We start from the raw sequence: 13,909 nt of genomic DNA on the forward strand, positions 1-13,909 counted from the left end.
ATTGTAATCTCTGTTAGTTTGCACTGAATGCTGAGCGTGAAAGAGCTACAGATGCATCAGAATACAGAACGGAGAACATTCTTGACAAACCAGAAAAGTGGCCTTGGAGAGATGTTTGGTAGAAACACACACAGCACAAGCGCTACCCTAAACAGGACCATTCCTTTCCTGCAATGGAGTAGGAAAGCTTCCCCATTCTGCAGGGGATCCAGGGGACAGTGTGAAACCCCAGTGCAGTGGTGCTAGCCTGAGAAATGGAGACATGGTTTGGGTGTGCATTGGGTGGGGTTTGGTTCTAAACAAATGCAACAGGTACTTTGTGTAAAGTGATATTCTCTTCTCCTTGCTGCTGCAATCCTGTGTCAGTTTTGGACACTGTATTGTAACAGAAACAGGAGTTAGTTGGAAGGAGATGGGAGAAGGTGTGATCAGAAAGCACGAGCTGTGATGACAGGTTGATAGAAAAGATAGCAAACAGTGGGGTTTCAGGCTTCCCAATGTCGTTCTAAAGTGCACTGCTCACATGTAGGAAAAGGCCCTGGACTCATCATCTGCAAGAAGAACTTGCCTCCTCCTATGTCTTTCTCCCAATCTGTTCATATCCCCATTGACCCTACAGCAAGTGGCAGCTGCTGTCGTGACAGTAACATTTAAGAATTTGTATGGAAGTGAAGCTTGCCTGGCCAGCCCACCTCCACTAGCACTCTTGAAATTATGCTCTTAATGAATGGAATTAAATGCAATTTACTGCTTTCTAGAAGTATTTTCAGTGTGTATATGTACATACATAAATAAATAAAATGAGGTCTAAATTAGTGCTTGGATTCCATGTTTTGACCTTGGTTTGGCTGATGGTCCTGCTTTAAAGGTCAGTGGTTTTGGACCTAGATGTTTTATACCATGCATTTCACTTTTATTGAACTTAGTTCAAGTATGTTTCTCCACTGAACCTCAGAATTTTCAAAACTTGGGCCACATTTTCATGGGGAATTTCAGGCCCAGAAGAAACTGAGCAGATTTTAAAAACTGTAGGTAAAAACAGCAGATTATGTTCAGGCAATTTACCTTGATATTCTTCCATGAAATAGCAAGGCTTATAGATGCACAGTAATCATAGAATGATAGGATGGTTTGGGTTGGAAGGGACCTTAAAGACGATGTAGTTCCAACTCCCCTGCCATGGGCACGGACCTCTCCCACTAAACCATGTTGCTCAGTACTACTAGTAACCACAGAATTAAATTAAAACATCACAAAGTGTAAAAGAGTAAGAGAGAAATTTATTTTTAATAAGAATATCAAGAACTTCATTTACACAAACTAAGTTGACCATTAATAGCTTACATTTTAAATAAATTCACATTTATGCACAAAACCGCATAAAATAAGCTAGGAAATTGTCACAAGAATACTAGAAAAGCATAGTTAGATTTGCATCCATGCTAAAAATCACACTAAAGAGGCATGTGATAAAAATGTCCAAAGGTAACTTATGTCCAGTAGAACATTACAAAAGAACTTTAAATTTTTTAAAAACTACAAAAGCCACAGGGGAAGGGGAAAATCACTTAAAGCCAAGTTTTCTCACAAAATTTTAAGCAGTATGTAATGTCAAAGTCACTAACACTGATTTGAAGCTTTGGCATATGCTCAAAAAATGCATCCATTTTCAAAGTAGTCAGGCTCTTTTCCATCTTGTTTATTGATAACATTGGGTTCACCTCAGTCTGGTGAACTGAGTAACGCAACATGCATACTGACACGTGCTCACTAGACAGCCAGATAGTGTCACAAACATGCTGCTCTTTCCTTAGAAAAAATGTTAGAAGAATGCAAGAAAGCATGCTGAATCAAAGCTGAGAGATGCCTGGCTCTTGGTGATTGAGCAGAGATAACACAGTTGGTGGAACTACATCCTGGAGCAAAGCATGACAAAATTTGACACCAAGAGCGAAGTAAAGTTTTTATTCATCCTGTGTATTGTGAGATGACAGGGTCTGTGCTAGCAGCTCTGAAGTGCAGGCTGAAGGCAAGGGCTCTCTAAGCTATGGCACATCTGAAGCCAGTTGTTGGGTTTGTATTCTTTCATTTAAGGCTGTAGCTTGACTGAAGCTTATAAATACCTTCCCTTATTTTTGAGGATAAGTTACGGAGGCTAAAAAATATTAGAGATTTCCTCCGCTCCACTTGATTTTGTAATTAACTTATAACGTCAAGCCTTACCAAACCACGGAGAGTGAGCAATGGTACGTATTTCTAAACTGAAACTTTTCCAGCCACAATGAACATCTCGAATCCAGAGCTGTGATCAGTTCAGTTTCTGCATGAATAACTGGGTGTCTCTTCCTGTCCTCCTTAACTCTGCCGAGTAACAGGTGGAAGGCGATGCCAGACTGCACCAGTGAAGGAGCAAAAATTTTTTGTGACAATAAGTGATTTTAATTCTATTAGGAAATAGATCATCTACTGAAACTCCCGAACAAAGGGCACCTGGTATGGCTGGTAGACAGCTGGTGTATGGGCTACTGCTGGCAGCTGAAGGCTTAGCACAGCTCTAGGTCCATCTGCCTGATGTGGCACTGAGAGGGGATCTGGAAACCAACACATACAAAAGAGCAAACTAAAAGAGATAAGAAACAGGGACTGGGAGACTGTTGGAGGCAAGTCACCTGAAAATGAAAACTATGTTAGCCACTTAACACAGAATTTAGTGCATTATAGCCAATGACTGGTCTATGGTTTTGATGATGTACAAAGTACCTGGCACTAAAATGGCCCATCTAAAATAGAAATAGGGAGAGGAAACATTTCTCCAACCCAAGGCCAGGGAGGCAATTTTCCAAAGCTGACAAAACCTTGTTGCACAAGTTGTGTGGTGAGAAAAGGTTGCAAATCACTGTCTGGGCAAGTCTGTGAAAAGAACAACGTGGAGCTCAGGAGGGCCTGAAGTTTAACACTGAAGCTCTTCTTCACTCTCAGGAACTCGGGTACCAGCAAGAGAGCTCTGAGCACTGGCATGGGCTGTAGAGCTGAGAACTTCTTCAAAGCTGCCTCCTGTGTGGCTTGTCCCACCAACCTTGGTCTGAAACAAGGCAAACAGAGAACAGAAAGTTCTTCTGTTCACAGTGAAGCAATTCCCATTTACATTCCACCCCATGGTCATTGGAAGGCTGGGAACTGTTCAGGCAGAGAACACGTGGGATGTTTTTTTCTTAGAACAACAGCTACAAAAACAGTCAAATAAAGCAAATTCTTTCCTCCTCCAATTTCTAAACTAGGCTGCCATTGTAAAATCTGCCAGTGGCATGTCTGATAACGCTTAAATGAACCAGTCCCTCAGCAGATCCCAGGCAGAACCCAAGACCCTACCACTAAACGCAGTGTGGTTATCTATGTGAGTAGCTCACTCTGGTTTCACTGTTTTTTCCAATTCTATGAAGCCTGGATAAGCGACAGGTATTAAAATGAACTGGCTCGATTTGCTGAGTAAAGTGGCCCATCCGCCTGCAACAGTAACACAGCTTCTCGCAAAATACATAAACTGTCCTGGGATCTTGGACAGCAGAAGGAATGCAGTAACCGAAGAACAAACCCAGCAGCTTGTCTCCTTTCAGGCACTTGCAGCTACATAGATATTGATATACAAAACTGCCTGCAGCATTTTCATGAAGGAAGGCAGGGAAGAGATATCAAATTACATTGATGAAACATATGACAACATGCTTGCATATGTACTTCCAGAATCCTTCGGGTCACTGAATTTGTAAATGCAGTAAAAATAAAAACCAGTAAGACTAAATCTCTGAAACAGAGTTTTCCTAACAAAGACAGAGCTTTATCTAAAGATTTGGAAACGACCAAGCCAATGTGATGGAGAGACAAAGCTGTTTTGACTAGGTTGTCTTGGTAAGAAAATGTTCTTTTGTGGCTTGGCTTGCTGATATGCCCACTCAAAGTTGACTCAGGTCTGAAAATAGGGTAAAACTCTGTGCTCCATCCTAGAATTGTAGCAAGACTTAAAGACAAACTGGCAGTTTTGGAGCCTGTCAGCCCCTGAATGCTTAAGAAGGTTATTTTAATTAAATGAACTTTGTGTCCTAAGTTTCCAAAGGGTTAATCCTATGTAATCCTTTGTTTCTTTAGCTAGCTCAGCAGTTTGCCTAGCTTGAAAGTGCAAAAAAATAAGGTAGTAGTGGGCTTGATATTTGCTCTGACAGTTTGAGTCACTGATTAAAAATTCCCAACTCGAGAGGTAAAAATCTGTATCCAGTCTAGGTTCAGAAGGTGTCGGTCCACCACTGATTTTTGCAAACAGCAGTATGAAATACATGTATTGTTAAATGCTGGTGGGCCCAGAACTTCCAGCAAAAAGGCAGCTACTGCCTAGTAAAGCTAGTATCAAGTTTTTATGACAAGACTCATGACTTATTTGCCAGTTAAAATTCTCAACATAGATTCAGACCGATCAGGGTGATTGTGAAAGTAAACTATTCCTGCACTACTTCAACTGAGTCAGATAAGGTGCATCTTTATTTGGACACCTCAAAATAAGAAACATTAATGCAGTTTCATTTTCTTTCATTTGCTTTTCTGCCTACTCTTCCATCCAAAGCCAAGAATGAGGAAAGTCACTTAACTGGCCAGTACCCCAGTGTTTATGCCAACATTTAATTCACCAGTGTTCAGATTTTCAGAAAAGCTGAAAGGAATGAGGCACCCAGGTGCTGTTTGATTTCCAGGGGAAACTGAACTAATACATTCTCCCAGGAAAGCTGCAACCCAAAGTCCAAACTCCAAGAGCAAATAAAATCTAATTTTAAATTTGACTTCTAAATGTATGAAATCTGAACATCAGTTTTGGCTAATATAGGGGTGGAAGGAACATGATAAGACTGCTGCTATACTTTTTTTTCAGAAGCCTCTCTGGGAAGTTCTCCACTTTTTCAGACCACAACAGGATCCTAAAATTGAAGAGGAACCACATGATTTCTCCCCGCATCCCCCAGTCCTCCTAATCTTACAAGGCTTGGCACAGAGGCAGGCAAAAGGAAGAACAGTGCTGAGACATTCCCATTTTTCCATAGTCTATACTGGTGACATCCTAGGTCCACAACTCCAGCTTCCCAATTTGCATGAGGAAATGAAGGAAAGAATGAGAAAACAGACAGAAAATATTTCAGAAAATGCTACTGGGTTTGCCACTGGACAATGAATTATTTCAGACTCAAAACTTACTGTATTGTCCTGCTTACCTAGAGATTCCTTAAAGGATGATCTAAGAGCACTCTGAACGCAGCAGGCTGAGCTGGCCTGACAAATAGTCTCCTCTAGAACACCTTTGCTTAATCCACAGAGTAAGATCTGCCTCCTCAAGTGAAACACTGTGAGAGGAAATGGTCTTCAGAGCTGTGCAGTTTGAACTGACTTTTTCTGAATCACACTGAGGTGACTGGAAACAGACACCCTTCCCTTGATGCAGAAAGAACATCACTCACATTTGTCCTTTATCCCTGAAAGCAAGGCTTTAAGCTGTCTCTCTCAAAGGTTGGCCTATGTGTGTAGGAAGTATGAATTTCTGGAGTCTTTTCTGGAGTCTAGCGTAGTCTAGATGCAAACTTGGGAGCTAGAAGTACTACTGAAAGCCCTGAGAGTAGGTTTAGTGACTAAATGGATACAAAAAGTGCTGCACTTCTCCTGCTGGTAAGTGGTGAAAAATGGGGAGAAAAAACACCAACCACCCCCCCCCCCCAAAAAAAAAACCTAATCAACCAACCCAAACAATTTCAGACTTCAGGTGTTCCAGTGAGCTGCATCCCTTATATCAATGGGTGGAAGTAGAAGGAACACAAAGTGATAAATGCAAGCAACAGGCTTGACTGCAGCAGGCAAGAATTCAGATCTTCCAAGCTGGTGCAACCCACTGCATGAATGATTCCTCCTACAGTAAGAGTGACTACAGAATGCATTTGCAGCTAAAGTAAAAAGGATAGGAAAGTGTATACAGCACTGTGCTGGGGCTCTGGGGGTCTGAGTTCTGTTCTAGCTTCTCCTCCTAGACACTCTCAGTCTTTCCTGGGATTCTGCCTCCCACCTGTGAAACTGAGATGGCATTTCCTGCTCTGACACAGTGCAATGAAGATGAAATTGCCCTACACCATCATGACCTAACCTGGATTGTCAGAACAATCTATCACTAAATAAACATGGAACACTCAAAATCTGAAAATGATAGAGCATTCTATCACAGCCAAGTAACATGCCATGTTATGAGCACACTTGACTTTATCTGATGAGCAAGAACCATTAGGAGACAAATCCTCATGTTGCCCCTTTGTGCCTCACCATGCCGCAAAGAGTAGCGAACTGTAAATTTGCCACGCTCTGCCCTGCTGAGTAAGAGCCTTAGCTAGTGCTGCCTGGTAACTTTGCCATTAGATGTTCCTCTCCTGCAGCAAATATGTCAATAGAGTTTTGGAATTTTAAATCTAGATAAAACATTTAAATTTGAAAGGAAACACACCTGCAGACAAAGAAAGACGAGTTAGTGGCTTAGTGGCTAAGAGCCACTAAGAGCGTAGTATCAATCACACCTGAGTTACACAACAGCTCCAACCAGTGGTTTTGGCATTTCTGAGACCACTTGCTCACTTTGGTGGGCAACAGAAATATTTTCTTACTAATGAAACAGAAAAAGGCAATTTCTTTGCATATTGCCTTCATTCTCCATTAGTGCTCTTGCAGTTCCATGAAATTCTTGATGGAACAGCAAATTCAATTGGTCTCCTGTACAAATGATAGGGACAACTAAGGTGTCACACTTTAACACACAGCCATATAACTCTGCCCCTAAACTTTACCTTAAGGCTTGTGACAGTGGTTTCAACCTTCTCCTCAAATGACTTGAAAGTTGGAGAATTCCTAGGAGGAAAAAAAAAAAGTTGAAGGAAGGAAAAAGAGTCATCAGTTGCAAACATCATGGGATAACTCCACAATTTGATCAGTTTGTGATAAGGCAACAATGCCAGGATAGAATGAAGACTGCCTGGCAGAACAGGGCTGTGAACACTCAATTTGTGCTCTGTCAGTCAAATCCAATTATGGTAATCGGATGAGTACTTTTTAGCCACAAATTTGCAAAAGCAGAACCTTCCTACTAATGGAAGACAAATGGTGACTGGCCTGCCTACTCTGTGATACATTTATCATGCTCTCAGAAGAACAGCCATAGATTGCTGGCTGTAGGGCTGCATTTCTATGGTTTTATCATTTCTGTTGTAGCTTTATCCATTTGTGCTGTTGCTGTAAACAAATGAACATTTTTTTTCAGCTGACGAGCAAGTTCATAACCTACATTATTACAAAGATGACAAGTTTAATGTCCTGAGGCTGGGAAGAAGGACATTTAGAACTACACTGGAAGTGGATCCCAAATGCCTTTGAGGAATCCTGACCCCCCACTCTGTGACTTTGTCTTTGAAAACAGCAGGATATGTCTTTGAAAACAGCAGGATACATCTGCAGTCACAAAGACTTTAGGGAGACTCTGTTCCTAAGGTGCCTCTCTGACAAAGCTAAGCTTTTCTCTGTGTTCAGCCAGCACAAAGGACTTGGGCAAATCTGCAGTGGGTAAAGGGGACCTTCTGGTTCTCTGCTCCTTGCTTGACACCTGAGAGCTCAGTTATAGTGCTCCATACATTGCACTTCATAATTAGTGAAGGCTCTGCAGCTCAGACACTGATGTCCAGCACAGTTCCTATTTCTGCAAATCCATTTGCATCATATCCCTCATCAGGCTAAGTTTAAATAACCCTAATTTAAAGAAAGGGAAAACAGAAGCCAGTTGGAAAAATATTGTAGATTTTCTTCCTGTTAATTGGATGACAAATTTTTCATAGGGCAAGAAGGGTCAAAATGAGAGAGAAACTGAGTTTTACAACTTGCATTTGACCCATGTGTGAATGCTTGCCTTAAACTATCCACCTGCTGAAGGTGAATGAATTAGCACCCATCATATGGGTAGGAGGTTTGTTTTTCCCACATGCTTGGCAAGGAGTGGGGATATTCATATATTTACAGGCCAAGGGAGTAAAAAGAAAGCTGTATTCTAATTTTATTTTAAAAAATAGAGCTTTACTTGCACAGACGTCAATATTTGGCTGCAGTCAAGTAAAGCATGATTATAGCCATTAAAATATGAAAGCACTCATATAAAATCCCTCCACAGGAGCATGATCCAAAGCCTGTTTGAGTGAAAATCATCTCTGACATTAACGGGCTTTGGACAATGTTCTAGAGACTGCAAAACAACCGAATTTCAGATTCAGTAACGCAAACCTGATAACGATCAGCTACTCAAATATATCTCAGAACTGCTTCATTTACTCAAAGGCTTGTACAAGAGATTACACATTTAATACAATTAAAATTAAAAAAAAAAAAAAACAAACAACCCAGATGGCCTGTCCTGCAGCCCTCATCTACATGAATAACCTTAATTGATTGAAGTGAGACTACTCATCTAACTAAAAACTGCAGGATCAGGATCAAAGTATGCAAATCCCCCTTCATTACACTGCTGAACATTACCATAGCAAACAGAATATGGGTAGCATATTACCTCATTGCAGGCATGCTTATGGAATGGCGAATAGAGTAGCTGTAGGACAAAGGTAAAAAATAAAGAAAAAAAGCTGTAAAATTCAATTTCCAACATAATTATAATATAATTTTTTTAATTAACTTTAAATGTACATATACATATTTTCGAGAATACTGGTTTTCTTCCTCTCCTGATGGCAGGAGCTTGTCAAACTCACTTGTGAACTCCATCTCATGCTCAGTGCTAAAGATCTTGCTACCTCATTCTCATGTCAACTGACCAGCAATGGGGCTCAAAACAATGATGCAAACCAGTTCCTGAAAATATCCATTTAAATGGCACAGACCCCTGCTATCTAGAGAGACACACAACATGTGACAGGGGAACAGAGAGCCACCCCTGTGACTCACAGTGACAGGGGATGAGCTCTGTGTTGAGCAAGTGCAGCACACCTCGGGTTTGTGAACATCCACAGAGCTGCCTCAGGGCAGTAGGTGAGCAGGCAATTGCCTTTGTCGCATGTGCAACATACACAGTCCAAACAGCCAGTGCTGGCTCCCAGTTTGAACAGGCTCCTGCACAACTAGATACCTAAACAGCTAACTTCAACCAGAGAGACAGCACGCTCAGTTGTCTGCATCTCTCGGACATTTCACCTCCTCCTTCGCCCCTCAACTTTCCCAAAGGTAGGAAGCTGTTTTCCACAGCTCTCATCCAGCTCTCCTTATGACACTTCCCTCCTCAGACTTCCCAGCAGCAAGAGTACTGGAAGGTTGCAAGCAGAGGATGGAGCCTCTGCATCAAAGATCTCCAAATCACCTTGCACACCTTTAAACTTGCAGATGACCACCCACACTAACTGCTTGACTTACATTAACCAAATTCTCCCACCTGAGCCATCAAAACCAACTCTGCTGTCACATCATCACCTGTTTCCCACTGCTGGGAAGCATCAAGCCTGTTCCAAATAAGAATCTTTATTTGAAGTTTAAGAACTTTCCATAAGCACATTTAGATCTGAGCATTTTAAGTAAAGTGTGCGCTGCAAGAGTATGTCTTTTTTCAAAAATCCATGCATTGCCACTTTCAGTGTTGACTGACAGCTGCAGCCTGGTCTGACTGAGAAGAGTGAGAGCTTTACTTTAAGAGCCACCAACATTTGGCTGCACATAAAGCATGATTATAGCATTAAAAAATGAAAGCTCTCATACAAACAGCACATGTGTTTTTTCTAAATGGCACAAATTCATAGCAGCAGTGAGTCCATAGACAGATTTTTTTTTTTCCAGATTAAAGATTCAGAAATGGGGGTGGGGAAGGGACATAAGATCTATTTGGCAAAGAGGTGAAAGAGATCTAATACAAACTGTTTGCTGTTGCATGTATTTTAAGGTTTCTGCTAAGCTCAGACTGACGAGACCGGACAGCAGACAACGCAAATGTTTCATGTTCAATTTTACGCATAATTTTTAAGAGTTATGAAAGATTAGCCCAAACATTTCACAAGTACAGCAAATCTTTAACAATCCTAGTTAAATTAAACAAGCATGCTTGCCATTTTAGTCTTCCAACATATGACAAATAGGCAAAAATAGAGTTTGGAAGTATTTCAGCCTAGGCTGCTCCTCTTCTAATAGCAAAACATTCCAAATATGAAGGTTTAAGTAAGAAGATTACATTGAGTCAAATTAAATTCACACAGATGAGAGATGGACATGACAGAGAATCCAAATATTAAGTGCAAATTGCACAATTTTTATTTATTGAGTTCATCTTTTAATTTCTCTAAAGAGGTGAGGATGCAAGTTATAGAAACAGTGGTAATATCTTCTTTTAGTGGAAGCCTAAAACAATAAGGAATTTTTAAAGGCATACCTGTCTGTGGTGGTGAATAGGGCAGAAAACAGAGATCCTTCATGACAAAGGTCGCTAAATATTACATTTTGGTTTCATGTCAGAGTGAGGTAGGAAGGTTGCCACGGTTTGGAGTTTTCTCAGGGAAGTAAGAGTCCATGTTAGGATAACTTAGCTGAAGGGAAAAAAATATTCTTGGGCTCTCCCGGGGACTGAAGTTGCTAGAAGGCCAGGGGGACTGGGAGGGGATTCGGGGCTGTTCAACCTTTCTGTAGGGTGACCTGACGTAAAGGCACACTGTTTATAGAATCTTTGAATACACATAAAATTGTTTTCTTATTCATCATATATTGAAGGGCATTACAGAATCAATAAATTCGAACTCTAAATATAAAGAACTTTTTACCATGTTTAGAACTTGGCCTACTATTGGAAATTTTCCCAGGACTTAAGAGTCATGGCTAAGATACTTTTGCTTTACTGAAGAGGAGGTAATTAAATACTTCATAAAATCTTTCTAAAACTCAGCTGAATAGAATTTTTACTGTTGTTTTTGTTCCAACCTCTGACAGAAAAAGATGGTTGAGAGAATACAATTATGTATAAATAGGTTTTCCCAAGACCAACATCTTTTGAGCATGCTCATTGTTGGAATTTCAGACTGATCTACTCAAGGCAAACACTTAGTTCAGTCCATTTCTTGTTATATTCATCGTGCTGTAAAAATAAAGTATTACAGTTTAAGTAGCATATGCTTTTATCCTATATAATGATGCTGAAAGGAAAGAGGTTACTGCCTTACAGTCCATAACACAAATCCTGGCAAATACAGAGGCAGTATTCAAGGAGAGTAACGTTTCTTACCTAATTGAATGCGATCTGTGGTGGATGCACAAGGAAAGAAAAGCAAGAGTTAAAAGTAATAGGAAAAGGTAACAGATATATACATATACAGCTGTAACATGTCAAACTGCCCAAGGGGAAAAATAAAATAATTTGCATTCAAATCTTGATGCTGGGATTCACACTAGAATGTGAATCAGTTAAGATCCCTTCAAAGCAAAAAATTTTACACAGTCCTTCACTATGCAGTCACCTATTCTGTATGCATTGAATAACAGAAGTATTGTCTGCTAAGTTTTATGTTCTCTTCATTAGATCAGATTTAAACAATGTTAACTGGTTTCCCTCCCCATATCCTACCTTAATATAATTAAAGTACAGGTGTACTGGAATGTGCATGTACATCAACAGCAAATGTCTTTTTTTCCCCACTGGATTTCTTAATCATCTCTCAGTTAAGAAAGGTAGGGAAAAAATAAGGGGCTTTTAATTCCTAAAATGACATTTTTTAAAATACTTGTTCCTTGTTGAAAACAACACTTGAAACACTTTGACACTGTGTTCCAGCTCACAAGAAACTTAATTAAAGCAGCAGAACTGGGAGAGGCACACTGATATACAATATTCAAAGGAGGTCATTAATGTTCCGAAGTTGAGACATGATGAGGCAGACAGCCTCTCTTCATCTGTGTTACTGATGTAGTCTTTAATTACAGACCACTTCAAGGGAACACCTGTCTCACACAGCGAGCCAGATAGATGGTGCACACTTAATGAACATGAAGAGTCTTCAGTACTTGTTTTTCACATCCTTTCTCAATGTGTGATGTGATGCATTATTTACTGCACAACATTCATACCTTCCTCCAAAGAAAAGTATTGATTTATTCAGGCTTCTTTACAGGGTTATATGTATCATCATGTATATTGCTGTTTCTCCAACAGTCATGGGTTTATCTTCATAACACAGTTCTGCTTAGACCAACTTAAGTAATACTGTTGGCATATACAGCCTACTTTTACTACCTGTTGCCTCCCGGTAGCAGCCACCCTCTTCTCCATGCTAATACAGATACTTGCACAGCCACATGAAAATGAAATCTGTTACTGCAAACCTCTAAAAACCAGCACAAATAAAGGGGTGTCAGTAGAAATGAGAGAAAACAACTGCCTCACCCATCAGAAAAAAAAAATGCTTATGAAATTATGTTCTGAAGCAAGGCAGTATTACTATTTCCTGTATAAGGGTATCAAAACCAGAAAGGTTTAAGAATGGTAGTTTGGGGCATGACAGATACAGTATCTGAAGAAATTCCTTTCTAGCAAGAGTTTTAAGTGCCCAGAAAATCCTTGGATCACAGAAATCCTAAAAGGCTGTGCAAAAACTCCACCATCACCACAAACAACAACAAAGAGCCCCAAAAGGCACAACAATAAAGGCACAACAAAAATCAACTCCCAAAGCACTAAAATGGATTAATTATACCTGAGCCATCACCAATTGATATTGGCCCTATCTGCTTCTAAAAACGTTAAATGAGAGATAGTCTTCAGAAATAACCCCTGTTCATCTGCACATATGAGCCTCCAGCCTAGCATTTGCTCAGCCCTTCTCTGCGAAGCTGGCTGGTCAGAGCTCCCCATCTCTGATTTTGATATTTTTTTCTATTTGTCAGTAAAGCACCTTATATTCAGCACCCATGCTAAATAAATGTGGAATTCTAATCTTGGTGTCTAAAGTGCTTGCATACCCTGCCACTGCAGTCATATGGGAATTCTAAATGATGCCAGTCTGAAGCCTTCATCTAACCCAGTAATGAAAATGCTGATAAGTAACATGCTCAGGACAGATGCCTGCAAAATCCTGCATTACAGTGAGCTACTGAGACCTATTCTTTTGATATAATTTTCAACTCCCTATGCTCTTTTCCTGCTAAAGCAATAACACCTAAGCTGCATTTCTCTAGTTCTGCAGAAACAGTACAGACAGCCTTATCAAAGTCAAGCTCTATCACATCTCCTGCCTCCCATCTATCAGCTGACAGGTGCTGTCAGTTCAAGATAATTGTTCTTGACAAACCCTTTTATGTTTTTGTCTTCATGTATCTTCTAGATCCTTAGAAAATAACAGGTTAATGCATTCCCCCAGTATCTGCTTTGTATTTCCCAGAACTTCCCTTGCCCCTTTCCAGAGGGATGAACTCTGCCTTACTCCACCCCTCTGGGGCCTCGTGTGCCTTCTGTGCTGATTCCCGTCATCTCTGAGGGGCACAGTCATGCCCCCAGGCTCTCCCTCCCTGCAGTCTTTTGTCTCTTTCCACATGTGCCTTCCAACTCCTGGCAGGAATGAGGCATTATATTATCTTCATTCATCTTGAGAACTAGCTCATCCCAGGCACTGAATTTGAAAGGGGTCTGTGATCACGTAATTAAAGAAAATGTATGAGACAGCTGAATGAAGTCTCTATATGCAGTACAACTGCTGACATCCCAAATTGCATGCATGCCTTTGTTAGCTTAATCTTTAAATACATTTACTTGAGTAGTAGCAATGTATGTGGTAGTGTGCATATAGTAGTGTAGTGTAAGTAGTTTCCTTTTCCTTTCCTTTTT

General features: G+C 40.4%; 1 protein-coding gene across 2 annotated transcripts in view; it reads right to left on the bottom strand.

Moving 5' to 3' along the window:
* Window positions 1-1,256: 1,256 nt before the first annotated feature.
* Window positions 1,257-13,909, bottom strand: part of TPD52L1 (TPD52 like 1) — a 54,667-nt gene continuing 42,014 nt past the window's right edge. Inside the window, exons 5-8 of one of the 2 annotated variants that reach the window (XM_050315312.1) lie at window positions 11,318-11,332; window positions 8,618-8,656; window positions 6,858-6,918; window positions 1,257-3,082 (exon numbers count right to left, since the gene is read on the bottom strand). In XM_050315312.1, coding sequence (XP_050171269.1) covers window positions 2,951-3,082; window positions 6,858-6,918; window positions 8,618-8,656; window positions 11,318-11,332 — 247 coding nt within the window. In that variant the 3' untranslated portion in view covers window positions 1,257-2,950. The remainder of the gene's footprint in view (window positions 3,083-6,857; window positions 6,919-8,617; window positions 8,657-11,317; window positions 11,333-13,909) is intronic. The other variant, XM_050315313.1, reaches the window with a different exon arrangement.

Source organism: Myiozetetes cayanensis, unplaced genomic scaffold, assembly GCF_022539395.1.
Source record: "Myiozetetes cayanensis isolate MyiCay16 unplaced genomic scaffold, myiCay2020 scf2-11, whole genome shotgun sequence".
Lineage (NCBI taxonomy): Eukaryota > Metazoa > Chordata > Aves > Passeriformes > Tyrannidae > Myiozetetes > Myiozetetes cayanensis.